The 27,296-nt window shown below is 50.0% G+C and overlaps 1 protein-coding gene across 1 annotated transcript; it reads right to left on the bottom strand.

Annotated features, from left to right (window-relative positions):
* Nucleotides 1-23,886: 23,886 nt before the first annotated feature.
* On the bottom strand, nt 23,887-26,868 carry LOC109764753 (histone chaperone ASF1B). The gene is made up of 3 exons (XM_020323538.3): nt 26,612-26,868; nt 24,722-24,837; nt 23,887-24,545 (listed from the first exon to the last, which is right to left on the bottom strand). Exons 1-3 carry the CDS (start codon nt 26,718-26,720, stop codon nt 24,213-24,215), a joined length of 558 nt encoding a protein of 185 aa, XP_020179127.1. The 5' UTR covers nt 26,721-26,868; the 3' UTR covers nt 23,887-24,212.
* Between the last annotated feature and the right edge of the window lie 428 nt (nt 26,869-27,296).

Below are 27,296 nucleotides of genomic sequence, written 5' to 3'. Positions count from 1 at the left end.
CTTGGGAGGTAGTCCAGGAGTGGATGCAGATTGTGGTCTGCATCGACGGCATCTGGAAGATAGTGGATCTGGGTTCGTGGTTCGTTGCAGGCAGGTATGGTTTCCTCCTCGAACGTCTTAGTTGGGCGGGGGTGCCAGATCTGGAGTCCGATGGCGTGTCCGGGGTGTTGCCCCGGTCTGATTCGTTCAACGGTAATGGCTTCGTCTTTATTGGCGAGCCACCTTGGAGGTCCGCAAAGCTGCATATTAGCGATGGAGCCGTGTCGAGCTCGGGTGTGGAGGTGATCCATCATTTTCTCCTTTGGTGGCTGCTATGGTGGTGCCTAAGGCAGGTAACGGGCGTTGGTGTCAAGCTCAGAGGATTCTTCAGTCTTGTTTGTAATTTTACTTCTTGGCTGGTGTTCCTGTGTGCAAAGGCTAGCGTTCTGCTGTCTTTTCAGTTTTGTCAGGTCGATATGTACGTGACTTGTACTATGATCCTTATGATATAAATAAGAAACGTATTAGCATGCAAAAAAAAGGTTTAACTTTCTATAAAAAAACAGCTATTTTTGGTACTCCCTAAAAAAATGGTTACATGCTTTACATCCTTACAATACTATAAAAAAGAGGCCACTCGGCTATAAGTTTTCCCAAATTACACGATACCATAATATTAAAACATTTCAACCTTTCTAGCCAACATCTTTTCCAATAATTTAAAGTCTACGCAACATTTTAAACTTTAGCCTCTTTTAGGCCCATAGTAAAAAAATAAGCACTGAATTCTAAAAGACTGGTGCACGTCTACAGTAGATATATATATATAAGAACCATACATACTAAATCATTTTATTACAGGTATGAATCTTGCAGGAGACTATATTAGAATGATATAAATTGCGAATCAATGCAATGTGTTCAGTCTTGCTAGAAATAAAGGCAATGTATATTTTCCATCCTACAAGATGCATGTAGTACTCATGGTGATGATAAATGTATCCTTTCTTCTTTTCGCGAATACGCGCGGAGCGTATCATTCAATTGATAGAAGGGGAGAACAAATAATGACGGACCTCATGAAGTGTACACTGGTAGGCGCTTATGAGGTCGCATTGAGCAGAGAAAAGGGGTGCTCAGCCCACGTACAACAATATCAGGTTACACCAATGATCGAACTAAGCCTCGAGCACCGGCGTTAGCCCACGTGCGAGCTTCCTCCTTAATGTCATGAATCAGGAATGTTAGAGTAGTCATTATGGTATACGACTTCTAGTCCAAGTCAGTTTTGTACCCCTATCCCAAGTTGGTTTGTACCCTCTTATATACTCTTGTATGCCGCACCAAATCATCAATAAGCAACAGTTTTTTTTTTCAGCTTTCATGGTATCAGATACCGGTCCCAGGGTTTAGGGTATGGCTCCGCCAACGCCACCGCCGCCCGGCTACTTCGAGCGCCGGGCCGCACTCATCGCCAAGGCTGCCAATGCCGCGGCCGCTTCTCTCTCAGCCCTCACCATAGCTCCACAAAACTACCCTGCACCCATCCTCGCCGCACCAATATCTCTTGCTGACACAATCTCCGACGTCAGCCCCTACATCCCCATAGTTCTTGATCTCGCCGCCCAGAACTACTATCATTGGAGACATCTCTTCGATCTCCACCTCGGCCGCTGCAACCTGCGCTCGCATGTCGCCGCCAACTGTCTTCCCCGCCCCGATGATCTGCAATGGTTGAAAGACGATCTCGCGATCGTCCAGTGGTTCTACACCCGCATCACCACCGAGATCTTCAACATGCTCGATCACGACGGCGCCACCGCTGCCAACATCTGGCACTCCCTCCGTCAGCTCTTCCAAAGCAACACCGACGCTCGGAAAACCGCTCTCCACACCGAGCTTCGCAATATGGTGCAAGGAGACGCCCCGGTGAACCTGTTCTGCCAGCGCGTTAAGACCATTGGTGATGAGCTCCGCGAACTCGGCGATACAGTTAGCGACTCACAGCTAATCAATATCGTCGTCGTCGGCCTCAGCAAAGACTTTGACAAGCAAGCCTCGTTCATACCGATGATACGGCCCCCTCCTACCTTCGCTGAAGTTCGTTCCTTACTACAACTCGCGGCGGAAACACAAGCTCGCAAGGACTCTCGCCCCAAGGTCTTTCATGCTGCGCCTCGTCCTCCTCTGTCGTCTACACCAGCGCCACCTTCCAGGCCGGCTCCTGCCGCCGGGCCGTCCGCATCGTCATCTGTTCAACCGCCCCCAGGCTGGCGTCCTAGTCCGAACTACCGCGGCAAAAACCCTATCTACAGGCCGCCGTTGACTCGTTCGGTTCCGCCTACGACATCACCAGCACCGAGTCCTGCACCACCCACCAGTGCTTCATCTGCGGTTGCATGGCGGCCTCCTCATGATCTTTGGACGGGGCTTGTTCAAGCATGGCCCATGCCCTGGTCCGCTCCGTCCACCCTCGGTGCTCCGCCAGCATACTCAGGTGCCTGGCAACCTGGCCTTCGGCCGCCTACTGGTGCTCCCGGGGTTCTCAACCCCCGACAGCCGGCCAATGCCTATCACGCCGCCCCGACGTATGCTCCTTATGGTCATTACACCAGCAACGGCGGCGCCTACTACACACCTCAGCCGGCCCTGCTCCCGACGCCACCCCCACCACAGCCGGCCAATGCCTACTACACTCCCCAGCCGGCCCTACTGCCTTCACCATCGTATTCGCCGGCACTGCTTCCGACGCCACCCTCACCTGCGACGCCGAGCTGGGATCAAGCTGCCTTTCTCCAGGCCATGAATAACTTTGCTGCACAAGGAAACTCAGGTACGGATTGGATCTTTGATTCAGGGGCCTCTAGTCATATGTCTGCATCTAGTAATTGGTTATCTTCTTGCACTAAATCTCCTTTCCCTTCCATTATCCTTGGAGATGGATCATCTATTCCTATATATTGTGTTGGTCAGGCTCAACTTCCCTCTTCCACCAAACCTCTTTTACTTCGCGATGTTCTAGTTGCACCCGCTCTCATTAAAAATCTTATCTCTGTTCGCCAATTTACTTGCGACAATCTAGTTTCGGCTGAATTTGACCCTTTTGGTTTATCTGTGAAGGATTACCTGACCAAGGCCGAGATCGCTCGCTTCAATAGCTCCGGTGATCTTTATTCTCTTAATGGAGTTCCTACCGCCACCCCTCCAACATCCATGCTGGCCTCCGTCGATCTCTGGCATCGTCGCTTGGGCCATCCCAACCCCGCCGTCTTAGCTTCTATGCTTAGTGAATTTACCATACCATGTAATAGGGACTCTCATAATTCTGTGTTTTGCGAGTCTTGTCAATTAGGCAAACATGTGCGTCTTCCCTTTAATTCCTCTAGTTCTTGTAGCACTTATCCCTTTGAATTAATACATTGTGATTTATGGACCTCTCCCATTGCAAGTGTTTCGGGTTTTAAATACTACCTTGTTATCCTAGATGATTTCACCAACTTTGTCTGGACTTTTCCTCTACGCAACAAATCCGAGGTCCATTCTCTTTTCCTTAATTTTCAACGCTATGTGTCTGTTCACTTCTTCCTCCCAATTCGCTTTATCCAATGTGACAATGGTCGCGAGTTTGATAACATTAAAAATCATACTTTCTTCTTACAACATGGCATCCTGCTTAGGTTCTCATGTCCCTACACATCCCCTCAAAATGGTAAAGCAGAACGCTCTCTTCGCACCCTCAATGATATAGTTCGCACTCTCCTCATTCAATCATCTATGTGTAACACCCTGAGAATCATGCTACAGTAACCCCCTGTGATTAAGCTAATCATGTTGCTAAACAGGGCTTGATCACATTTGAATCACCTTCCTTTCAAACTCCTAGCTCAAACTTCAAATATAATTAAAGTGAAAAATAAAAGTTTTCAAAAATTCAAACAAAAATGTTCAGTGGGTGCTAAATAATACACTGGTAATTATGATGGAGAAAACACATTTTTTATAAAATGTCTAAATACTTTTAAATGAAATAAAACAGAAAAGGGAATAAGCAAATAAAGAGAAAACAGAAAACAGAACCCAGGCAGAGAAAAAGAAAAAAAGGGGAAAAAGGCCCGCTTCCCCCCCACTGCCCCCCCGGCCCAAACTGGGCCGCAGCCGCGCCCCCGGCCCAGCCCACCTCCTCCCTCGCCCCTTCCCTGTTCCCCCGACCGGGTCGGAACAGGGGCGCGCTGCCGCCCGACCCCCTCGCCGGCACCGACGCCGGAGGGGATAAGGTCGCCAGCTCCCCCGCCTCCTCGGGCCTCTCTCCCACTCACCCCCGCTCTCCCTCTCGGCCCCCGCGCCTCCCCCTTCCCTCCCCCGGATCCGCGCCGCCCCCCCTCTTCCCCACGCCCGACGCGCTCGCCGCCGTTCCCCTCGTTCACGCGGCCACCGTGCCCCACTCGCCACCTCGCCGTGTCGTACGACGTCGCCGCCCTCGACTACACCCCCTCCGCCTCTCCGTCGAAGCTCGGAGCCACTGCATCGGCCTCCCCGAGCTCGCCTTCATCTTCGGACGCCGGCGACCCCCTTCTTCCCCGGCGACGACCTGCTGCTACTAAGCCACCCACGGGCTTTTCTTGCGCCGCGCGGTGAGCTCCTCTACCTCCTCCCCCTCTCCGCTAGCTCGCCCGCGCTCCCTAGCTTCTTCCCCGCGCGCGCCCGAACGCCACGCCGCGGAGCTCGCCGCCGGCGTGTCTCCGGTGACCTTTTGGTCACGGGCTCAAGCCCACAGCGCTCCCCACCGCACGTAGAAGCTCCCCAGCCCCTCCGCTTGCTCGACCGCCTGCCGTAGCCATGTTTCCGTCGGGCACCCGTGCGCGCCGCCGCCTCCGCCGCTCGCCGGCGCCGATTCCGGCCGAGTCCGGCGAAGCCCCGGCCACCCCTGGATGCGGCGCTGCGAGCTCTTTCGAAAGGGCCTATCCCCGTTCCTCCCCGAGCCCCGTAGCGCGATTCCGGCCAAATCCGGCGAAGGACCGCCGCTGTTTTGGGTCGCCGGAGTTGCGCCGGCGCCGGCCGCCGACGTGGCAGGCCTGGGGCCACCCCCAGTGCCTCTGCCAGTGGCCCCCACGGGCCCCAGTTGACTGGGTTGACCCAGTCAACTGCTGACTGGGCAGGCCCAGTCACTGACATGCGGGCCCCGCCGCAAAATTTAAAAAGAAAAGAAAAGAAAAAGAAAATGTTTTATAAATAAAAATAATTAGTTTAAATAATCTCTCACTGACAGGTGGGCCCAGTAGTTAATTAACTAAAAGTTAATTAGTTTAATCCTCTGTTAACCCACTATCTATGACAGGTGGGTCCCCCGTGTCAGTTTGACCAGTCAACCCGGCCTGTTGACCGCTGACGTCACTCATACGTCATGCTGACGTCATATCCCTTTTTCTGTTAATTAAATAATTCCAGAAAATCAAATAAACTTCGAAAATTCATATCTTTTAAATCGTAACTCGGATGAAAATGTTTTCTATATGAAAGTTGCTCAGAACGACGAGACGAATCCGAATACGCAGTCCGTTCATCCACCACACCTCCCTAACCTATCGAACTAGCAACTTTCCCCTCCGGTCCGTCTGTCCGAAAACGCGAAACATCGGGGATACCTCCCGGATGTTCCCCCCCCCCCTTCACCGGTACCACCTACTGTCGCGTTAGGACACCCCTAGCACCGCTCACTGTCATGTCACGCATCGTCATGCTTATGTTTGCATTGTATTTACTGTTTCTTCCCCCTCTTCTCTCCGGTAGACTACGAGACCGACACTGCTGCTGCCCAGTTCGACTACGGAGTCGACGACCCCTCCTACTTGCCAGAGCAACCAGGCAAGCCCCCCCCTTGATCACCAGATATCGCCTACTCTTCTCTATACTGCTTGCATTAGAGTAGTGTAGCATGTTACTGCTTTTCGATATCCTATTCTGATGCATAGCCTATCCTTGCTACTACTGTTGATACCTTTACTTGCAATCCTACATTCTTAGTGTAGGATGCTAGATTTCCATCAGTGGCCCTACATTCTTGTCCGTCTGCTGTGCTACACTATCGGGCCGTGATCACCTGGGCGGTGATCGCGGGTATATACTTATATACTATATACATGACACATGTGATGACTAAAGTCGGGTCGGCTCGTAGGAGTACCCGCAAGTGGATCTTTGTGGCGGAGCGACAGGGCAGGTTGAGACCGCCTAGGTAAGAGGTGGGCCTGGCCCTGGTCGGCGTTCGCGGATACTTAACACGCTTAACGAGATCTTGGTATTTGATCTGAGTCTGGCCATTTGGTCTATACGCACTAACCATCTACGCGGGAGTAGTTATGGGTATCCCGGCATCGTAGTATCAGCCGAAGCCTTCGTGACGTCAGCGACTGAGTGGCGCGCGCCGTGTTGGACCGCTTTGACGTAACCGCCGTGATCGTGTGGGTTGCTAGGTCTGCTCGCGGCCGCGTTCGCAACGTGCAGGTGTGCATAGGGCGATGGGCCCAGACCCCTGCGCGCTTAGGATTAGACCGGCGTGCTGACCGCTCTGTTGTGCTTAGGTGGGGCTGCGACGCGTTGATCTTACGAGGCCGGGCATGACCCAGAAAAGTGTGTCCGGCCAATTGGGATCGAGCGTGTTGGGTTATGTGGTGCACCCCTGCAGGGAAGTTTATCTATTCGAATAGCCGTGTCCCTCGGTAAAAGGACGACCCGGAGTTGTACCTTGAGCTTATGACAACTAGAACTGGATACTGAATAAAATACACCCTTCCAAGTGCCAGATACAACCCGGTGATCGCTCTCTAACAGGGCGACGAGGAGGGGATTGCCGGGTAGGATTATGCTATGCGATGCTACTTGGAGGACTTCACTCTATTCTCTTCTATATGCTGCAAGATGGAGATGACCAGAAGCGTAGTCTTCGACAGGACTAGCTATCCCCCTTTTAATTCTGGCATTCTGCAGTTCAGTCCACTGATATGCCCCTTTACACATATACCCATGCATATGTAGTGTAGCTCCTTGCTTGCGAGTACTTTGGATGAGTACTCACGGTTGCTTCTCTCCCTCCTTTTCCCCCTTTCCTTTCTATCTGGTTGTCGCAACCAGATGTTGGAGTCCAGGAGCCAGACGCCACCGTCGACGACGACTCCCACGGCACTGGAGGTGCCTACTACTACGTGCAGGCCGCTGACGACGACCAGGAGTAGTTAGGAGGTCCCAGGCAGGAGGCCTTGCCTCTTCGATCGTTGCTACTTTTGTGCTAGCCTTCTTAAGGCAAAACTTGTTTAACTTATGTCTGTACTCAGATATTGTTGCTTCCGCTGACTCGTCTGTGATCGAGCACTTGTATTCGAGCCCTCGAGGCCCCTGGCTTGTATTATGATGCTTGTATGACTTATTTATGTTTTAGAGTTGTGTTGTGATATCTTCCCGTGAGTCCCTGATCTTGGTCGTACACATTTGCGTGCATGATTAGTGTACGGTCAAATCGGGGCGTCACAAGTTGGTATCAGAGCCGACTGCCTGTAGGAATCCCCCTTTCCGCACTCCTTGGCCGAAGTCGAGTCTAGACATTACAAAAACTTTTACTAACATGGCTGTGTGTCTTACGGGCCCACGTCGCCATTGGGTGGTACTAGGATCTTTTACTCCTCGACCTTTACTCTGGGACTCTGAACTCTCTTCTACTCGGGTTAAACGAATTTACTAACTCTAACACTAGGATCCCGTGACTGCGTTCACCCCAAAGATGGATAAGCCATAGTTGTTTCTTAGAATAGTATTTTGAACAATTCACACACTGTCAATTGACTCCTTTGAAACGTCTTTGCTTTCAGATGGAACCCTCGAGGCAGGTCGTGCGCCACACGACGGCCATTGGTGCCTCGGGATCACCTGCGGTGCTAGCTGAGATGATGACCTATCTGGGTTATCACTGGCACCCTGAGTACACCGTCTACGAGGAGTACCAGGACTTTAACCAGGAGCAGTACCGTGCCATCGTCCACCTCTACTCTCGGGAGTACGACTCCACTACTGCGCTGCACACCGCACATGGTGTTGGTGTGACCATCGATATGGCTGTCCACGATGCAGCCTATGCTGCTCTGACACGTCTTCGTGGAGAGTATCGGGAGTTGGACACCTCCCCTTTCAGGCACATTGCTATCGCCTCTGATGTTGGTGCGGAGGGATACTATACTGCTGCCTACTCCACTGTCACCCGGGAGCCCTTCTACCATCAGCACCTGGTTCTGCATGCTGATGGGCTGGATCGAGCTAACCGAGCTCTTCGCCACGAGATGTACACCACCCGTCAGCACCTTTACCGTGCTCTGACGCTACTGCACCCCTTTGTCCGGTCTGGACAGGTACCGCGTACTGCGATCTACCCAGCCAGGACCGTGATGCCCCACGGTGTTGGTTGGCCAGAGGTGGGAGGCTACTCTCCCGCACTTGGTCCTCTTCTGCCACCTGAGCGTCGGGCTCTACACTTGAGTATCCGCGGCCCCCAGTCTGCTGATGTCGAGGGCTATCCGTTGCCTCACTACCAGCTGTCGGGCTACGATTACCTCCACAGTACCTCTTGGGACTGATGTAGGCTTGATTGTAGTATTAGTTGCAGTCGCCGCGAGCCTGTGTGCCGCCTATGATGTTTTAGTCTATGTACTGAACTCTGTGTACTGAACTCTATGCATGACCCCTTTTGTAAACTATGCCGACTACTATGTAGTAGCTATCGTGCTCCTTTCATTATGCATGTTTCATCATGAATGATTCTTGTCATTGCAAATTTTCTCAAGGCTGAACTACCCCTGTTATATATTAGCAGGATGGTTAGACCAGGTGGTCGTGGTCGTGGTGGCGATGCCCCACCACCACCTGAGTACATGGCTGGTATGATCCAACAGTTCGAACTGAACCGCCAATTCATGGAAAATATGATGGCTCAGTTTCCTCGACCCAATATGAACCAGCAGCCAGCCCAAGTGACTCTTCAAGATTTCATACGCCTCAACCCAACCATCTACCGCAGCTCAACTCAGCCTCTGGATGCTGATGACTGGCTCCGTGACATCACCTATGAGATGGAGTCTGCTGATGTAGCCCCTGCCAGCTATGTCAATTTTGCTTCCTTCTTCTTGAAGGGACCCGCAGCTCAATGGTGGGACAGCCACAGGCGTACTCTGCCAGCTGGAACAATCATTACCTGGCCAGACTTCCAAGCTGCTTTCCGTGCCCGCTTCATTCCTCAGGGAGTCATGGACCGGAAGAAGCGTGAGTTCCGCAACCTCACCCAAGGCAACAAAACTGTCGAAGCTTATCAGCGGGAGTTTCTGGACTTGTCCCGCTATGCTGAAGAAGACATTGCAACTGATGCACGCAGACAGGAGAAGTTCCGAGATGGACTACAAGCTGACATCAAGCTCGCACTACTAGTGCATGACTTCGCCGATTTCGCCACCTTGGTGAATAAGGCCATCAATGTCGAGACTGGTCTGCAGGAATACCAGAGCTCTCAGAGGCGCAACCATGACACGGGCTCATCTTCGGGCTCACCCTCACAGAAGCGTAAGATATGGATCCCGAACAGCATGTATCGTCCAAATGCACCTGCTCCCAGGAAATCTTATGCTGCACCGCGTCTGCCTCCTCCACCATCTAGGCAGTCAAAGCTACCAGCTCCCCCACCTGGGGCTCCTGTTCCCACTCCCGATAATGGTCTGTGCTTCAAGTGTGGTCAACCGGGTCACTTTGCCAGGAACTGCTATCAGAACCAGAATCAACTGGCCCTTCCAGCAGCTGGCCGTGGTAACAACCAGCCCCGCAACAACAATGCTAAGTCTTATGGTCGTGCTCATGCCAACCACGTTGATCTTAGCGAAGCTCAAGACCAGCCTGCTACTGTGATGGGTACACTCCTCGTAAATTCAGTACCAGCATCCGTTTTATTTGATACAGGAGCATCCCATTCATTCATATCTGCAGAATTTGCATTCCTGCATGGCATTAATTACGAAGAGATAAACACTCCGCTAGTGGTACACACCCCTGCGGGCCAATGTCAAACCACTATGGTTAGTCACGATGTTACTGTTGAAATTGAAGGACTGGAATTTCTTGTCTCTCCCATCGTACTGAAGTCCTGTAGCATTGATCTCATTCTGGGAATGAATTGGTTAAAAGCGCATACTGCTTCAATCGTTTGCACCACTAAGACCGTCCATCTGCTACACCCTTCAGATGAGATAGTTACTTACCAAGCCCATCTGGTGCAAAATGCCGAGGCAAGGCTCTATGCATTGAATGCATTGAACGCTGCACCACTCGAGGGCATTGAAAACATTCCCGTCGTGCGTGAATTCCTCGACGTCTTTCCTGAAGAACTTCCGGGGATTCCCCCTGCTAGAGCTGTCGAATTCATCATCGACTTGAAACCAGGCACCACTCCTATAGCCAAGCGACCTTACAAAATGCCGCCGCATGAACTCCTTGAGCTTAAGGAGGAAATCGACAAGTCTCTTCGCAAAGGATTCATTCGCCCAAGTTGCTCTCCTTGGGGAGCACCTTCTCTCTTTGTCAAGAAGAAGGACGGGACAAACCGGTTAGTTCAAGACTACCGTCCTATAAACCAAGCTACCATTCAGAATAAATACCCTCTTCCTCGGATCAATGATCTGTATGATCAACTGGCGGGTTCGTCAGTGTTCTCTAAGCTCGACTTGAGGTTGGGCTACCACCAGATCCGTGTTCGCGAAGAGGATATCCCAAAGACCGCCTTCGTGACTCGCTATGGTTCATACGAGTACACCGTCATGTCTTTCGGTTTAACCAATGCTCCTGCCACCTTCTCTCGTCTGATGAACTACATATTCATGGATTACCTCGACAAGTTCGTCGTGGTTTATCTGGATGATATCCTGATATTCTCCAAGAACGAAGAAGAACATGCTGGACATCTTCGACTTGTGCTGGAAAAGCTACGAGAACATCAACTATATGCCAAGTTCTCCAAATGTGAATTCTGGCTACCCGAAGTAACCTATCTCGGGCATGTCATCTCTAAGGATGGTATTGCCGTCAACCCTGAACGAGTTCAGGCTATTCTTGATTGGACTCCTCCCAAGAACGTTAAGCAAGTCAGAAGTTTTCTCGGTCTCGCCAGCTATTGCCGTCGATTTGTCGAGAACTTCTCTAAGATCGCCAGGCCTCTGACTAACCTGTTGCATAAGGGCGTCAAGTTCCAATGGACAGACAAATGTCAGGAAAGTTTCCAGGCACTCAAAGACAAGTTGACTTCTGCTCCAGTTCTAGCTCCACCTGATACTAAGAAGGACTTCGTCATTTACTGCGACGCTTCCCGTCAAGGGTTAGGCTGTGTCCTAATGCAAGACCGCAAAGTGATTGCTTATGCCTCTCGACAATTGCGCCCTCACGAAGAGAACTACCCAGTTCACGACCTCGAACTTGCTGCAGTCGTTCATGCGCTGAAGCAGTGGCGACATTACCTTCTCGGTAATCGTTGCGAGATCTTCACTGACCACCAAAGTCTGAAGTATCTGTTTACTCAGCCAGATCTGAACCTCCGCCAGCAGAGATGGATGGAGCTTGTTGCAGACTTTGACTTGGGTATTTCCTATACGCCAGGCAAGGCTAATGTAATGGCTGATGCCTTGAGCCGCAAGTCTTACTGCAACCACCTCCAGGTTCACAAAGTTCAGCCCTCACTTGTTGAAGAATTTAGGAAGCTGAACCTCCATATTGTTCCTCCGGGTGCACTCGCTCCCCCTCCTAAGGAGTTTCGCAAGATGAACCTCCACGTTGTTGCCCAGGGTTCCCTCAATACCCTAGTTGCTAAACCAGATCTCGAGGACAGCATCAAAAGGCTACAGAAGTATGACTCTGAAGCCTACAAGATTAAGCGCTACCTCGCAGAAGGAAAGCCCTCATTCTTCACCATTTCTGAAGATGGCACCCTATACTTCAAGGGCCGCCTAGTGGTGCCATGTGCAGAGAAAAACCTGGATATGACACAGGAAGTTATGAAAGAAGCTCATGATACGCCTCTATGTATCCATCCTGGTAGTACAAAGATGTACCAAGACATCCGTCAGAGATTCTGGTGGACTAATATGAAGCAAGACATTGCTCGTTATGTTGCTGAGTGTGACGTTTGCCGTCGAATCAAAGCAGAACATCAAAGGCCTGCTGGAACTCTGCAACCTATCTCTATTCCTGAATGGAAATGGGACCATGTTGAAATGGACTTCGCCACTGGATTTCCCAAATCACAGAAAGGTAATGATGCTATTCTTGTCGTCATTGACCGACTTTCCAAAGTTGCACATTTTCTGGCAGTCAAAGAAACGATCACTGCTAGCCAGTTGGCAACGCTCTATATGTCCAGGATTGTTTCACTCCACGGTATTCCATTGGTTATCAGTTCAGACCGTGGTAGCTTATTCACTTCAAGATTCTGGGCAAGTTTCCAAGAAGCAATGGAAACTCATCTGTCATTCAGTACTGCGTTTCATCCTCAATCGCAAGGACAAGTTGAACGCGTCAATCAAGTTCTCGAAGACATGCTTCGAGCTTGCGTTATTTCCTTCGGCAAGAAATGGGAGGAATCTCTCCCGTATGCTGAGTTCTCTTATAATAATAGCTATCAAGCTAGTCTGAAGATGGCCCCCTTCGAAGTGTTATATGGACGAAAGTGCCGAACCCCCCTGAACTGGTCAGAAACTGGGGAACGTCCACTCATCGGACCGGATATTATCCAAGATGCCGAAGAACAAGTCCGCATTATTCGCGAGAATCTCAAGACTGCTCAGTCACGTCAGAAGAGTCAATATGACCGTCATCATAAAGACATGGTCTATCAACCTGGCGAAAAGGCTTATCTTCGAGTCACACCTATGAAGGGTGCTCACCGCTTCGGGATCAAGGGCAAACTAGCTCCTCGCTATATTGGCCCATTCACTATTCTCGAAAGGCGTGGAAAAGTGGCATACCAACTGGAGCTACCGCCGAACCTTTCTCAGGTTCACGATGTGTTCCATGTGTCACAGCTCCGCCGTTGCTTCAAGGATCCAATCCGAGCTGTGGATCATGAAGTGCTCGAATTACAGCAAGACCTCTCCTATAAGGAGCATCCGGTCCGCATTCTCGACCAAGCTGAACGCCGCACACGTCAGAAGGCGATCAAGTTTCTCAAAGTCCAGTGGTCGCACCATTCTGAAGATGAGGCCACTTGGGAACGAGAGGATCGTCTGCGCGAAGAATACCCCGCACTGTTTCCTTCTACCTCCTAAATCTTGGGACGAGATTTCTTGTAGTGGAGGAGATTTGTAACACCCTGAGAATCATGCTACAGTAACCCCCTGTGATTAAGCTAATCATGTTGCTAAACAGGGCTTGATCACATTTGAATCACCTTCCTTTCAAACTCCTAGCTCAAACTTCAAATATAATTAAAGTGAAAAATAAAAGTTTTCAAAAATTCAAACAAAAATGTTCAGTGGGTGCTAAATAATACACTTGTAATTATGGTGGAGAAAACACATTTTTTATAAAATGTCTAAATACTTTTAAATGAAATAAAACAGAAAAGGGAATAAGCAAATAAAGAGAAAACAGAAAACAGAACCCAGGCAGAGAAAAAGAAAAAAAAGGGGAAAAAGGCCCGCTTCCCCCCCACTGCCCCCCCGGCCCAAACTGGGCCGCAGCCGCGCCCCCGGCCCAGCCCACCTCCTCCCTCGCCCCTTCCCTGTTCCCCCGACCGGGTCGGAACAGGGGCGCGCTGCCGCCCGACCCCCTCGCCGGCACCGACGCCGGAGGGGATAAGGTCGCCAGCTCCCCCGCCTCCTCGGGCCTCTCTCCCACTCACCCCCGCTCTCCCTCTCGGCCCCCGCGCCTCCCCCTTCCCTCCCCCGGATCCAAGCCGCCCCCCCTCTTCCCCACGCCCGACGCGCTCGCCGCCGTTCCCCTCGTTCACGCGGCCACCGTGCCCCACTCGCCACCTCGCCGTGTCGTACGACGTCGCCGCCCTCGACTACACCCCCTCCGCCTCTCCGTCGAAGCTCGGAGCCACTGCATCGGCCTCCCCGAGCTCGCCTTCATCTTCGGACGCCGGCGACCCCCTTCTTCCCCGGCGACGACCTGCTGCTACTAAGCCACCCACGGGCTTTTCTTGCGCCGCGCGGTGAGCTCCTCTACCTCCTCCCCCTCTCCGCTAGCTCGCCCGCGCTCCCTAGCTTCTTCCCCGCGCGCGCCCGAACGCCACGCCGCGGAGCTCGCCGCCGGCGTGTCTCCGGTGACCTTTTGGTCACGGGCTCAAGCCCACAGCGCTCCCCACCGCACGTAGAAGCTCCCCAGCCCCTCCGCTTGCTCGACCGCCTGCCGTAGCCATGTTTCCGTCGGGCACCCGTGCGCGCCGCCGCCTCCGCCGCTCGCCGGCGCCGATTCCGGCCGAGTCCGGCGAAGCCCCGGCCACCCCTGGATGCGGCGCTGCGAGCTCTTTCGAAAGGGCCTATCCCCGTTCCTCCCCGAGCCCCGTAGCGCGATTCCGGCCAAATCCGGCGAAGGACCGCCGCTGTTTTGGGTCGCCGGAGTTGCGCCGGCGCCGGCCGCCGACGTGGCAGGCCTGGGGCCACCCCCAGTGCCTCTGCCAGTGGCCCCCACGGGCCCCAGTTGACTGGGTTGGCCCAGTCAACTGCTGACTGGGCAGGCCCAGTCACTGACATGCGGGCCCCGCCGCAAAATTAAAAAAAAAAGAAAAGAAAAAGAAAATGTTTTATAAATAAAAATAATTAGTTTAAATAATCTCTCACTGACAGGTGGGCCCAGTAGTTAATTAACTAAAAGTTAATTAGTTTAATCCTCTGTTAACCCACTGTCTATGACAGGTGGGTCCCCCGTGTCAGTTTGACCAGTCAACCCGGCCTGTTGACCGCTGACGTCACTCATACGTCATGCTGACGTCATATCCCTTTTTCTGTTAATTAAATAATTCCAGAAAATCAAATAAACTTCGAAAATTCATATCTTTTAAACCGTAACTCGGATGAAAATGTTTTCTATATGAAAGTTGCTCAGAACGACGAGACGAATCCGAATACGCAGTCCGTTCATCCACCACACCTCCCTAACCTATCGAACTAGCAACTTTCCCCCTCCGGTCCGTCTGTCCGAAAACGCGAAACATCGGGGATACCTCCCGGATGTTCCCCCCCCTTCACCGGTACCACCTACTGTCGCGTTAGGACACCCCTAGCACCGCTCACTGTCATGTCACGCATCGTCATGCTTATGTTTGCATTGTATTTACTGTTTCTTCCCCCTCTTCTCTCCGGTAGACTACGAGACCGACACTGCTGCTGCCCAGTTCGACTACGGAGTCGACGACCCCTCCTACTTGCCAGAGCAACCAGGCAAGCCCCCCCCCCTTGATCACCAGATATCGCCTACTCTTCTCTATACTGCTTGCATTAGAGTAGTGTAGCATGTTACTGCTTTTCGATATCCTATTCTGATGCATAGCCTATCCTTGCTACTACTGTTGATACCTTTACTTGCAATCCTACATTCTTAGTATAGGATGCTAGATTTCCATCAGTGGCCCTACATTCTTGTCCGTCTGCTGTGCTACACTATCGGGCCGTGATCACCTGGGCGGTGATCGCGGGTATATACTTATATACTATATACATGACACATGTGATGACTAAAGTCGGGTCGGCTCGTAGGAGTACCCGCAAGTGGATCTTTGTGGCGGAGCGACAGGGCAGGTTGAGACCGCCTAGGTAAGAGGTGGGCCTGGCCCTGGTCGGCGTTCGCGGATACTTAACACGCTTAACGAGATCTTGGTATTTGATCTGAGTCTGGCCATTTGGTCTATACGCACTAACCATCTACGCGGGAGTAGTTATGGGTATCCCGGCGTCGTAGTATCAGCCGAAGCCTTCGTGACGTCAGCGACTGAGTGGCGCGCGCCGTGTTGGACCGCTTTGACGTAACCGCCGTGATCGTGTGGGTTGCTAGGTCTGCTCGCGGCCGCGTTCGCAACGTGCAGGTGTGCATAGGGCGATGGGCCCAGACCCCTGCGCGCTTAGGATTAGACCGGCGTGCTGACCGCTCTGTTGTGCTTAGGTGGGGCTGCGACGCGTTGATCTTACGAGGCCGGGCATGACCCAGAAAAGTGTGTCCGGCCAATTGGGATCGAGCGTGTTGGGTTATGTGGTGCACCCCTGCAGGGAAGTTTATCTATTCGAATAGCCGTGTCCCTCGGTAAAAGGACGACCCGGAGTTGTACCTTGAGCTTATGACAACTAGAACTGGATACTGAATAAAATACACCCTTCCAAGTGCCAGATACAACCCGGTGATCGCTCTCTAACAGGGCGACTAGGAGGGGATTGCCGGGTAGGATTATGCTATGCGATGCTACTTGGAGGACTTCACTCTATTCTCTTCTATATGCTGCAAGATGGAGATGACCAGAAGCGTAGTCTTCGACAGGACTAGCTATCCCCCTTTTAATTCTGGCATTCTGCAGTTCAGTCCACTGATATGCCCCTTTACACATATACCCATGCATATGTAGTGTAGCTCCTTGCTTGCGAGTACTTTGGATGAGTACTCACGGTTGCTTCTCTCCCTCTTTTTCCCCCTTTCCTTTCTATCTGGTTGTCGCAACCAGATGTTGGAGTCCAGGAGCCAGACGCCACCGTCGACGACGACTCCCACGGCACTGGAGGTGCCTACTACTACGTGCAGGCCGCTGACGACGACCAGGAGTAGTTAGGAGGTCCCAGGCAGGAGGCCTTGCCTCTTCGATCGTTGCTACTTTTGTGCTAGCCTTCTTAAGGCAAAACTTGTTTAACTTATGTCTGTACTCAGATATTGTTGCTTCCGCTGACTCGTCTGTGATCGAGCACTTGTATTCGAGCCCTCGAGGCCCCTGGCTTGTATTATGATGCTTGTATGACTTATTTATGTTTTAGAGTTGTGTTGTGATATCTTCCCGTGAGTCCCTGATCTTGGTCGTACACATTTGCGTGCATGATTAGTGTACGGTCAAATCGGGGCGTCACACTATGCCTCCCAAGTTTTGGGCTGAAGCCCTACACATGGCCACCTTCCTTCTAAATATTCGACCTTCTAAAACTAAACCCAACACTACTCCCTATTATTTCCTCTTTCTTTCCCACCCCGACTACTCCGCGGTTCGTGTTTTCGGCTGTCTCTGTTTTCCCAATGCCTACGCCACTTCTGCAAATAAATTGTCACCACGCTCTATCCCATGTGCTTTTCTCGGCTTCTCTGACGAGCACAAAGGCTATTGCTGTCTCGACCTTCACACCGGACACGTTCATGTCTCTCGTCATGTCACGTTTGCTGAGCATATTTTTCCTTTCTCACAACGCACTACTACACCATCCAACACCCCTAGCTCCGCAAACACCCCCTCTCCCCGTCCTTTCCAACTATATACTCCCCTACATGCCGAACACAACTTATCACCACCACCATTAACACCCACCATAGCCAATCCCAACCATACACTCACCCCACCCGAGACGTCCAACACCCCCGGCCCCTGCTCCCTCCCCAACACCCCCGGCCCCTACTCCCACTCCACCACCCAGCCCTGCTCCCACTCCACCACCCAGCCCTACTCCTTCGTCCGACTCTTCCGCTGCGCCGGACTCACCAGTACCCACCTTACCCCCTCGTGCTATTCCTACAGCAGCCCCGATTAATGGTCATCGCATGCGTACTAGGGCCAAATCAGGATTTCATCAACCCCAAGACCGCCTAAACCTTCATACCTCCGTATCTCTCACTTCTCTTCCAAAGAATTACAAAACTGCTCTACTTGATCCCAATTGGGCCGCTGCCATGCAAGAAGAATATAATGCTTTACTTCAAAACAACACCTGGCAACTTGTTCCTCGTCCTCCCAATACAAATATTGTTTCTGGCAAATGGATTTTTCGCCAAAAGTTCCACTCCGATGGGAGCCTCTCATGATATAAAGCCAGGTGGGTTTGTCGTGGCTTTTCTCAGCAACAAGGAATTGATTACGAAGAAACCTTCTCTCCTGTTGTTAAACCTAGCACCATTCGCACCGTTCTTAGTGTTGTTGTCTCCTCTTCATGGCCCATTCACCAACTTGATGTTAAAAATGCTTTCCTCCATGGTTCCCTTCAAGAAACTGTCTACTGCCAGCAACCTCTGGGTTTTGAAAATCCATCCTTTCCAACTCATGTATGTCTTCTTCAGAAATCTCTCTACGGTTTTAAACAGGCCCCACGAGCTTGGTTTCAACGCTTCTCCTCCTTCATTCAAACAATAGGCTTCACTCCATCTCTCTCCGACACCTCTCTTTTTGTGTATCATCAAACTTCTGACACTGCCTATTTACTTCTCTATGTAGATGATATCATTCTTACCGCCTCCTCTCAAAAGTTCTTAGATCATATTGTCTCTCTTCTTAGATCTGAATTTTCTATGACTGACCTAGGACTTCTTCATCATTTCTTAGGCATTGCTGTTGTTCGCGACTCCTCCAGCCTTTTTCTTTCCCAACGCCAGTATATTCTTGATCTTCTTAATCGTGCTGGTATGCTTGACTGTCAATCATCTCGCACTCCTGTCGATACTAGTTTTAAACTTTCGGCTACCGGTGAACCCTTTTCCGATCCTACTCTCTATCGTAGCCTAACAGGTGCTCTCCAATATCTCACCATTACTCGTCCTGAAATCTCTTTTGCTGTTCAACAAGCATGTCTCTATATGCATGATCCCCAGGTTCCTTACTATAATCATGTTAAACGCATTCTTCGGTATTTAAAAGGAACTCTCAATCATGGTCTCCACCTCAATAATTCTTCTCCAAACTCGCTTACCGCATACTCTGATGCAGACTGGGCTGGTTGTCCTGACACTCGAAGGTCCACTTCCGGTTTTTGTGTTTTTCTTGGTAACAATTTGATTTCTTGGTCTTCGAAAAGACAGGTTACAGTCTCACGTTCGTCGGCCGAGGCTGAGTATCGCGCTGTGGCACATGCCGTTGCAGATACAATCTGGATTCGGCAGTTACTCTCCGAGCTACACAGGCTTATTGAGCAGGCCACTATTGTCTACTGTGACAACATATCAGCAGTCTACATGACCAGCAATCCAGTTCAACACCGACGCACAAAGCATATTGAGATTGATATTCATTTTGTTCGTGAAAAGGTTGCTCTTGGTCAGGTTCGGGTGCTTCATGTTCCCTCTACGGCTCAGTTTGCTGACATTTTCACCAAGGCACTGCCTACTAAGCCGTTTCAAGATATCTGTTTCAGTCTCAACGTCGTCGAGCCTGCCGTTGATACTGCGCGGGGATGTTAGAGTAGTCATTATGGTATACGACTTCTAGTCCAAGTCAGTTTTGTACCCCTACCCCAAGTCGGTTTGTACCCTCTTATATACTCTTGTATGCCGCACCAAATCATCAATAAGCAACAGTTTTATTCAGCTTTCAAGGAGGGTGGTGGAAGGAGTTGCGCCGTCGAAGATACAGGCGTTGCGATGCCTCCATATGGTCCATGCAGTCAGCGCGACGAGGGAGGCAAGGCCTTTGCGCTAGCCCGCCGAGGAGTCGTGGAGGGCCGTAGCCCACCAGTCGCAGAAGTCCATGGTGCCGTCCGGAGGAGGCGTAGTGAGGCGGCACCAGGATAGGATATCGTACCACACAGTGCGGGTCACGACGCATCCCATAAGCAAGTGGTGCATCATCTCTTCGTCCTGATCGCAAAGTGCACAGGTGGCGTTGTGCGGTAGCCCATGGCGGGCGAGACGAGCAGAGGTCCAGCACCGATCAAGGCCGGCAAGCCAGAGGAAGATCTTGATCCCCTCTAGTGCCCAAGGCTTCCAAGTGAGGCTCCAGGTCGGGGAAGCAATTGATCCATGGAAGAGCGCGAGGTAGCAAGACTTGGCAGAGTAGGTGCCGCTCTCGGTCCACTTCCAGGAGTTCGGTGAGGTCTGAAGCGAGATGCCACTAAGGCGCCGCCAAATATCCACGTACTGGATGGTGGACTCCACCCCAGGGCCCCCTGGATGTCTCCAATCCAGACCTACCTGGGAGTGCTTCTGAGACAAGCCGGCGGCTACGGCGTCGCTTAGGAACGAGGGCAACTAGGGCGGACGCAATCTCGGCGATTGAGGAGCCGTCAAGCCAGGGGTCAGTCCAAAATCGACACTTGTTGCCATCACCGAGTGTCCAGGAGGTCGAGGTGCGGAAGATCTGCCTCACGTTGGAGGCGGCGGGCAGGTGAAGATGGCCCCAGGGCCTCGTCGGGTCGGTGGCCTAGAGCCATAGCCAGCGTGCATGCAGCACGGTGCCGGCGCGCTGTAAGTCGCGGATGCCGAGGCCCCCAAGCTGTCGTGGCCGGCACACCCTTTGCCAGTTGACGGGGTAGCTGCCCGACCTAGCATCTTTACTGCCATGCCATAGGAAATCTCGAATGAGACGGTTCGCCAGCTTCAAGATAGTGGGGCAGAGCTTGCTTTCTTATGACTACAGATTTATAACTACAAACTTACACATATGAAGCTCTTATTTTTCATCACACGAGCCCAAAAAACATATACAAACGTACCGTGTCGATGGGGCGCGGCGTGCCATTGCGCAGGTATGGCTAGTTGGGTTGTTTGAATTGTGACTAAGTTTGCCAAAGGTTGCCACAACTAATGTTAGGCAAGTTTGACCAACTTAGATGTGTGTTTGGTTCAAGCCACACCTTAGGAAAGACACACTAAGGCCCCACATCACATACACTCAAAAAGTGTGGCAAGATTCCCTTAAGACTTGCCAACTTGTTGCTCTCATTTTGAAGAACAAATCTTAAGCAAGTGTGACAACATTGTATGACAAAGTATGGCATTGCTAGGCCTAGAACCAAACAGCCCCAATTCCAAAGGCAAGTGTGCCATCGTCCATCGGCATGTGCTTCTTGTCACAAGGCTCCTATATTTCCAAATGTATTGCAGATTTTTAAGCACAAGAAAAGAAATATGACGCACATCCCCCAAAAAATTGGCTATGGTCATATAAGGGCATGTCCAACGCCGATCCCCAAAACAGACATATTATTTTTCCGCGGACGATGATACGAGAGGAGGCCATCCAACTCTTGCTGTAAACTTCCGCCCACAATATTAAAAAATTAGACATAATTCATGCAAACGGACATAATTTCTATATATTTCACATAAATCGGATGATATTTTGTCTGTTCAATGTTCAACTAAAACCTAAACAAGGTAAGCTAATTTGTAGCAGGAGTTTACCTCGTACGCCTGACCGGCCCGCCGGCGGCATCTCCATTGCCATCCATGTCGTCGTCATCGTTGGAGTGGTCCTTCCAGCGGCGGAAGGGCCCTACCCGGCCATCGCTTGGCGCTCGCGGAGGAGGCGCTCCGCTTCCTCCTGCGTCGTGTAGAGGGCTGCCTTGGCCAAAGCCAACCCTGGCCGGGAACCATGCCCTTGCCCCTGCCGGCGGCAACGAAGGTGCCTTTGTGCGGCCACTCCTCCCCGAACTTGGTTAGCTCCCCGCCGAAGCGGTGCAGTCTCTGCGGTGGTTATGGACAGGTAGCGGGCCTAGGCCTTCGCGAGGAACTAGACCAATGCAACATCGGACTTGCGAATGCCACGGCACGCCACATTAAGCCGATTCCTTCATGCCGCCTCCTTGGACGCCCTCTCCTTCGTCGACACGATGCTCCTTGACAAGGAGTCGCTACCAGCACGGTTAATGAGGTAGTGGAGGAGGCGCCCACGCTCCTTCGCAGTCACCGATGATACCTCCTCTTTCATGGCCTTGTCGTTCCAGACATGGCACGACGATGAAGCTAGCTCATCGCTACGGGCGTACCAGTTATGTGGGGGGTGACGCTGGCTCCTCCTTCGGGTGATGTATGATTCATATGCCATGGTTCCGGGGGCAACGCGCCGGAGCGGTGGTGACACCGACTCAGTCTTGACGCAGTGGCGAGGCGATGAGGGTGGCGCCGAACCGCGGTACCTAAGCTACCGCTCGAGCATGATCTCCATTTGTGCCTAGCGTCATAGTCGCCTCCGCGAGGAGGACGGCTGTTGCTCCTCCTCGTCGCTGGAGGAATGATGGTATCCTCCTTCCTGGAGGAGCTGACTGCCGTTGAGGCCGATGGCCCTGGAGAGCAACAACGATCACGCTAAGATCCGGATCCTGAAGGAGATCTGAGGGCGCCACCTACCAGCGCAGAAAACCATGACTTCGACATCATCGACGGCGGTGAGTGAAGACGAAGAGCGATGGGTGTGCAATGAGCAAAGACGACTACTCCAACACGTTGACGGCGGCAATAGGTGTGTCTTGTCTGATGGTACCGAGGCAGTTCGTTTGTTTGACAAACTAGTAAAAGAGCACGTGTGTTGCAACGGAAAAAAATACCACACTTCCCTAACCCAATAAACTTAACTCAAGAGCCTAATAGGCCCACATCCTTAATTTGAACACATGACATCTCATATGTGTTGCCACTTATCGTCCATCCCACCCTCGCTGACGATGGCCTCAGTGCTCACACAATCACAGTGTGTTTGCTAGGGTATTCCTTTCTAATCCAGATCGAAACCGGTATGAAAGAAAGACGGTCCATGTGCTATTGATTAAGGTTGCACCATAAATAACATTTTAAAACATTTAACAGGTAAAATAACATCATACTCAGATTCTACATATTTTTCTAATCAAATTTCATATATAACATGTTAAATTTGGAGTTGGAGTTCAAAGCTATGAAGCATTTGATATGTACCACAGTTTGATTGATCCGAATATCAGGGGTTTTGCAAAAGCAAAAAACTGACTTAAAGCTAGCCTACGGGTTGATTACCAGAAACATAAGGGGGTTTCCTGCAAAAATGAAAATCTGATTTTGCAATTGAACTACAAGTTGATTACCAGAAATATCAGAAGATTTTCTACAAAATAGCATTAACCGACTAAGATACCTATTCACTTTATTAGTGATAGATACATAAACATGGGCCGCTCTAGTGCCGCTTTTTCTCATGGCTGGCTATGAAGAACCTTTGTTGGACCTCGGATAGACTAGATCGAAGGGGTTTGCCTCATCAAGACTATGTCTGTTCTACAATCAACATGTGGAGACGATTACACACATCCTACTTGCTTGCGTCTTTGCAGGGACGATTTGGTTCTGGCTATGGAGCTCCATGGGGACGCGCCAACGGTTGACGACACTTTGGTGGAGTGGTGTACCACGAGAAGCTCAACTAGGTGCCCGCAAAAGGAGTTGAGGGCAATCACTACGCTAACCTTATGGAAGCTATAGGTGCCCACAAAAGGAGTTGAGGGCGATCATTACGCTAACCTTATGGGAGCTATAGAAGCATTACGCCTTATGGGAGCTATAGAAGCATCGTAATGCGATCGTCTTGGATGGAGTAGCCCCCTCGCTTGCACAAACAGTCGAATATAGAGCGTGACGGGCGTCGTGGAGATCAGCTGGACTACTTAAAGCAGAACCTATTTCTACTTTGGTGCTCTAGCTATAGCTAACAGGAACCTATGTCTAGTGGATGTTTTGTTTCACCTTCATGTACCATCTTTTCTCTGTACACAGCAACCAGCAGTGTTAATGACATTTTGCCCTGTAGTAGGCGTCTCAACTCTCAACGGCGAGCCCTTACCAGCGGGATTACTCGAACTCGCTACCCTTCCTTCCCCTTTTCCTATCTCTCGGTCTGTACGAACTGAATATTTCCGTGACCAATGGAAAGGGGGCAGCCCGGTTTCGACAAATAGCTAACAGGAGTGGACCAAAACATGATTATGGGCGACCAAAGTCATCTAACGAACCCTTGCGATTGCAGACATAATCCAAGAGACAAGACAACCACGGTTGCACCGGATCACTGGATGAACATCCAGCTTACAGTTCATCACTAGCAAAAGGACGCAGTGTGTCAGAACCTTACCTACCCACCACAGGCACATGGCTAACCAATGTGAGTTTTTGGCTATAGTCTAGTTTAGTGGCGCACCAGAACAGACGGTTCAGGTAGCAGCAGCATCCCAGGAAGCCATCTGATATTGCAATCTCACCTAGAAGGCATGCAGATCAAAATTTTGGCATTCCCAAGTTTCCAGACCAGGTCAAAGATCTGTGCTGGCCTTGCTCCCTTCGCTTGTCTGGTTTTCAGGTACAGCTGATTGTGGCTGATCTTGCTGCTGTCCTCCGCTGGTTTCGGGATGGAAATTGATGGGGAACTTAGTGACTCGGGGCTTGTCGGTCAAAATATTTCTCTGCACCCGGTCAATCAGCAGCTTCGCTGGGGGTTCTTCCCTAAGTTGCTCATCGTCGTAATCATTGTTCACGTAGTAGCCTACTCTGATGAACTCCTGCCCCATGTATGAACAGGTCAACAAAAGCACTGTAACCCCGATTATGTCCTCCTCGCGGATCTTTGAGGGATCAGGGGGGTCGGCCTGAAAACAAAAAAACAGACATATCAGTCTGGTGTTACAAATTTTAATCTGAGGTAGGAGCAAAGCAGCTGCCCAACTGTAATATGAATAGGCAGATCTCTGCGCAGTTGTAAAACATCATTTTCATATCAGAGTTCATGATGCATCACAGAGTCGTAGATCAGTAACCTATTTACCTCCAGAACAAAACGGTATGTCCCAACATTCACAGGGCCAACAAGCACACTCTCAAGTTGCTGATCATAGTTCTCATCTTCAGCTGATCCAACATATATAAGCTTCCACTCCAGATCTGGAAGGCCGACCAACAAACTCATTGTTAGTACTTCACCAGACTCAGCCAGGAAAAGAACAGCATTATACTCATGGTACTCATAACAAATGGTAGGTTCAATATTTAAGTAGGTCAAAACTATACAGATGCAAAACGGCTATTTTTTTAGTCATGGAAAGTTTTGCACATCTTCACATTAAGGGGAGGTGTGGGTTATTATTAAAGGAGATTATCAGAAGGACAAAATGTCCACTGCCCTCACATGCGCATAAATACATACCAAACAGAAACAGAAACATCAACAAGCTCATTCTACAATAGCAGTAATTCTTAATTCACGAAGAAAATAATGTGAGAATGATAAGAAAATGGTCACCAAAGGCATAATGACAATTTGATGTGACACCCAATTAATATTGATTAGTAAAAACAAATGCTTCAGCAAATTGGTCAACAACTATGTCTTGTGCCCAAACAGAAGATAAAAAAAAGTGCCACGATAAACAAGTGGCAAGATAAGAATATATCAATCATGATCCTATTATCAAGAGTTGTCTTCCCATGATCATCATCACTACACTAATGTAAGCAGAGATGCATGAACATGAATTCCCGTAACTATTCTATAAACCATAGATTTTTACACAGGGAACTAATCAAATGTTGACATCCAAATCAATCTCCTGGGATGTAGATGCACATGCCAAGTATAATATATATTTGCTAGACCAGGAAAGTGGCAACTCACAAATTATCCTTATTTTGTTCAGTCTGTAGTATCAATTTCATACAAGAACCTGTGCATTTTTCATGATTGTAACTATACATGATTTGCGTTAAATATGCATCAGTATAGAATCATATTTTTATCGGCAAGTATCATAAACAAAATAGAACATAATGAAACACGTAAAGCTCCAGAAAACTGTACTCATCATCACCGCCTTAATTTTAGATAACTCAACTGAAAGAACCTGTAGACTAGTCAAATATATCTTAATAGTATGGCCCTACTTAATACACTGTATCCAACAGCCTAACAATCATCAATCAAAATCATTGATTCTTAAACTGAAGATTAACATTCACAAACCAGAGCCCATCACACTTGCATAGTAGAATAGCAGCAGCGTAGCATCTACACACAATATACATGTTGCATGGTGAAGAAGACATTTACTTTGCACATAAAGTAAATGAAAAACACACGTATTTCTCCCTAGACCACTTAAATTGTATGTCAGTAATCCCATGTTCATATAATCAGTTGCAGTGAAGGATTCTGAATCTAACACTAGACAAATTCAATGTAAGAGGCCAATACATTTCCCAGAGGAAATTGGTCTAGTACCAGCTGAGACCCTACACATCATGATAACAGGCAGCTTATCAGACCAACCTCTGCTACTTTCTGCTAAAACTTGTATAGCTTTCAGAGCTCTGTTTCATTGTCAAAGCAGAAGGAAATGATCTAATAATTCCCTTCACTCGTCAAAATGGAATAATCACAAACTAGGGTAAATCTATCACACCCATCCACAATTCCGAGCAACTTATTCAATCCAATCGAGTACAGTAACTGCTCCACCACGACTCTAAAACCCTAGAATACAAGCCGCAATAACCGCAGGCTCCAACCCCTATTTCAGCAGCCACGCATATCCAGCAATCGAATCGGAAGAACAACCATGAATCATGACAAAATCGAAACGAGCGCCCGCCAAACAAGAGCAGCAGAGAAGTTCGCGGCGGCGGCGGGGGGAGGGGGGGAGGGTGAAGGACGCGAACGCACCGTCCTCGAGGGCGACGAGGCACTCGTACGAGATCTCGAACTGGAAGGGGTTGACGAAAGAGGTGGGGTTGTTCAGCACCGCCACGTTCGTTAAGTTCACCGCGCTCATCGCCGCCGCCGCCGATCGCCGAACCGAGAGGAGGGGGGAGGGGTTTTGGCTGGATTTGGGTGGAGAACACAGCCCAGAGGAGAGAGAAGGGTACTTTCGGTACTTCCTTGCTGGCTGTCGAGGTTTTTTTTGTTGAGCGGTGACTGTCGATGTTGAGGGGCGCCCCTATGTCTCGCTTTAAGCGAGACAGGGGGAAGTCTCGCGTCGCGGGTAGCCCCAGATGGGCCGGCCCAGCCAAGCGGGAGGCCATGACCTGCTTTTTTTTCTTCTGTTTTCTGTTCTCGTTTTTTGCTTTATCTTTGTACTTTTGTTTATACTTTAAAAAATATATATATACACAAAATTCAAAAACACATTTGAAAAATATTAAAAAAGTATTTCAAAAATGTTGAATAAGTAGTAAAAAATGTTAAACTATTATTGAAAAATGTTGAACAAATATTTGAAAATATGAATAAATATTAAAAATATTGAACAAGTATTTGATAATAAATGTTGAACAAATATTTGAAAATGTGAAAAATATTTGAAAAAATGTTGAATTTTTTTTGAATTTTTTTGGAAAAATGTTGAATA

The sequence above is a fragment of the Aegilops tauschii genome, chromosome 3 (genome assembly GCF_002575655.3).
Source record: "Aegilops tauschii subsp. strangulata cultivar AL8/78 chromosome 3, Aet v6.0, whole genome shotgun sequence".
Classification (NCBI taxonomy): domain Eukaryota; kingdom Viridiplantae; phylum Streptophyta; class Magnoliopsida; order Poales; family Poaceae; genus Aegilops; species Aegilops tauschii.
The sequence above is the reverse complement of the archived record's forward strand: the minus strand, read 5'-3'. Positions and strand labels throughout refer to the sequence as shown.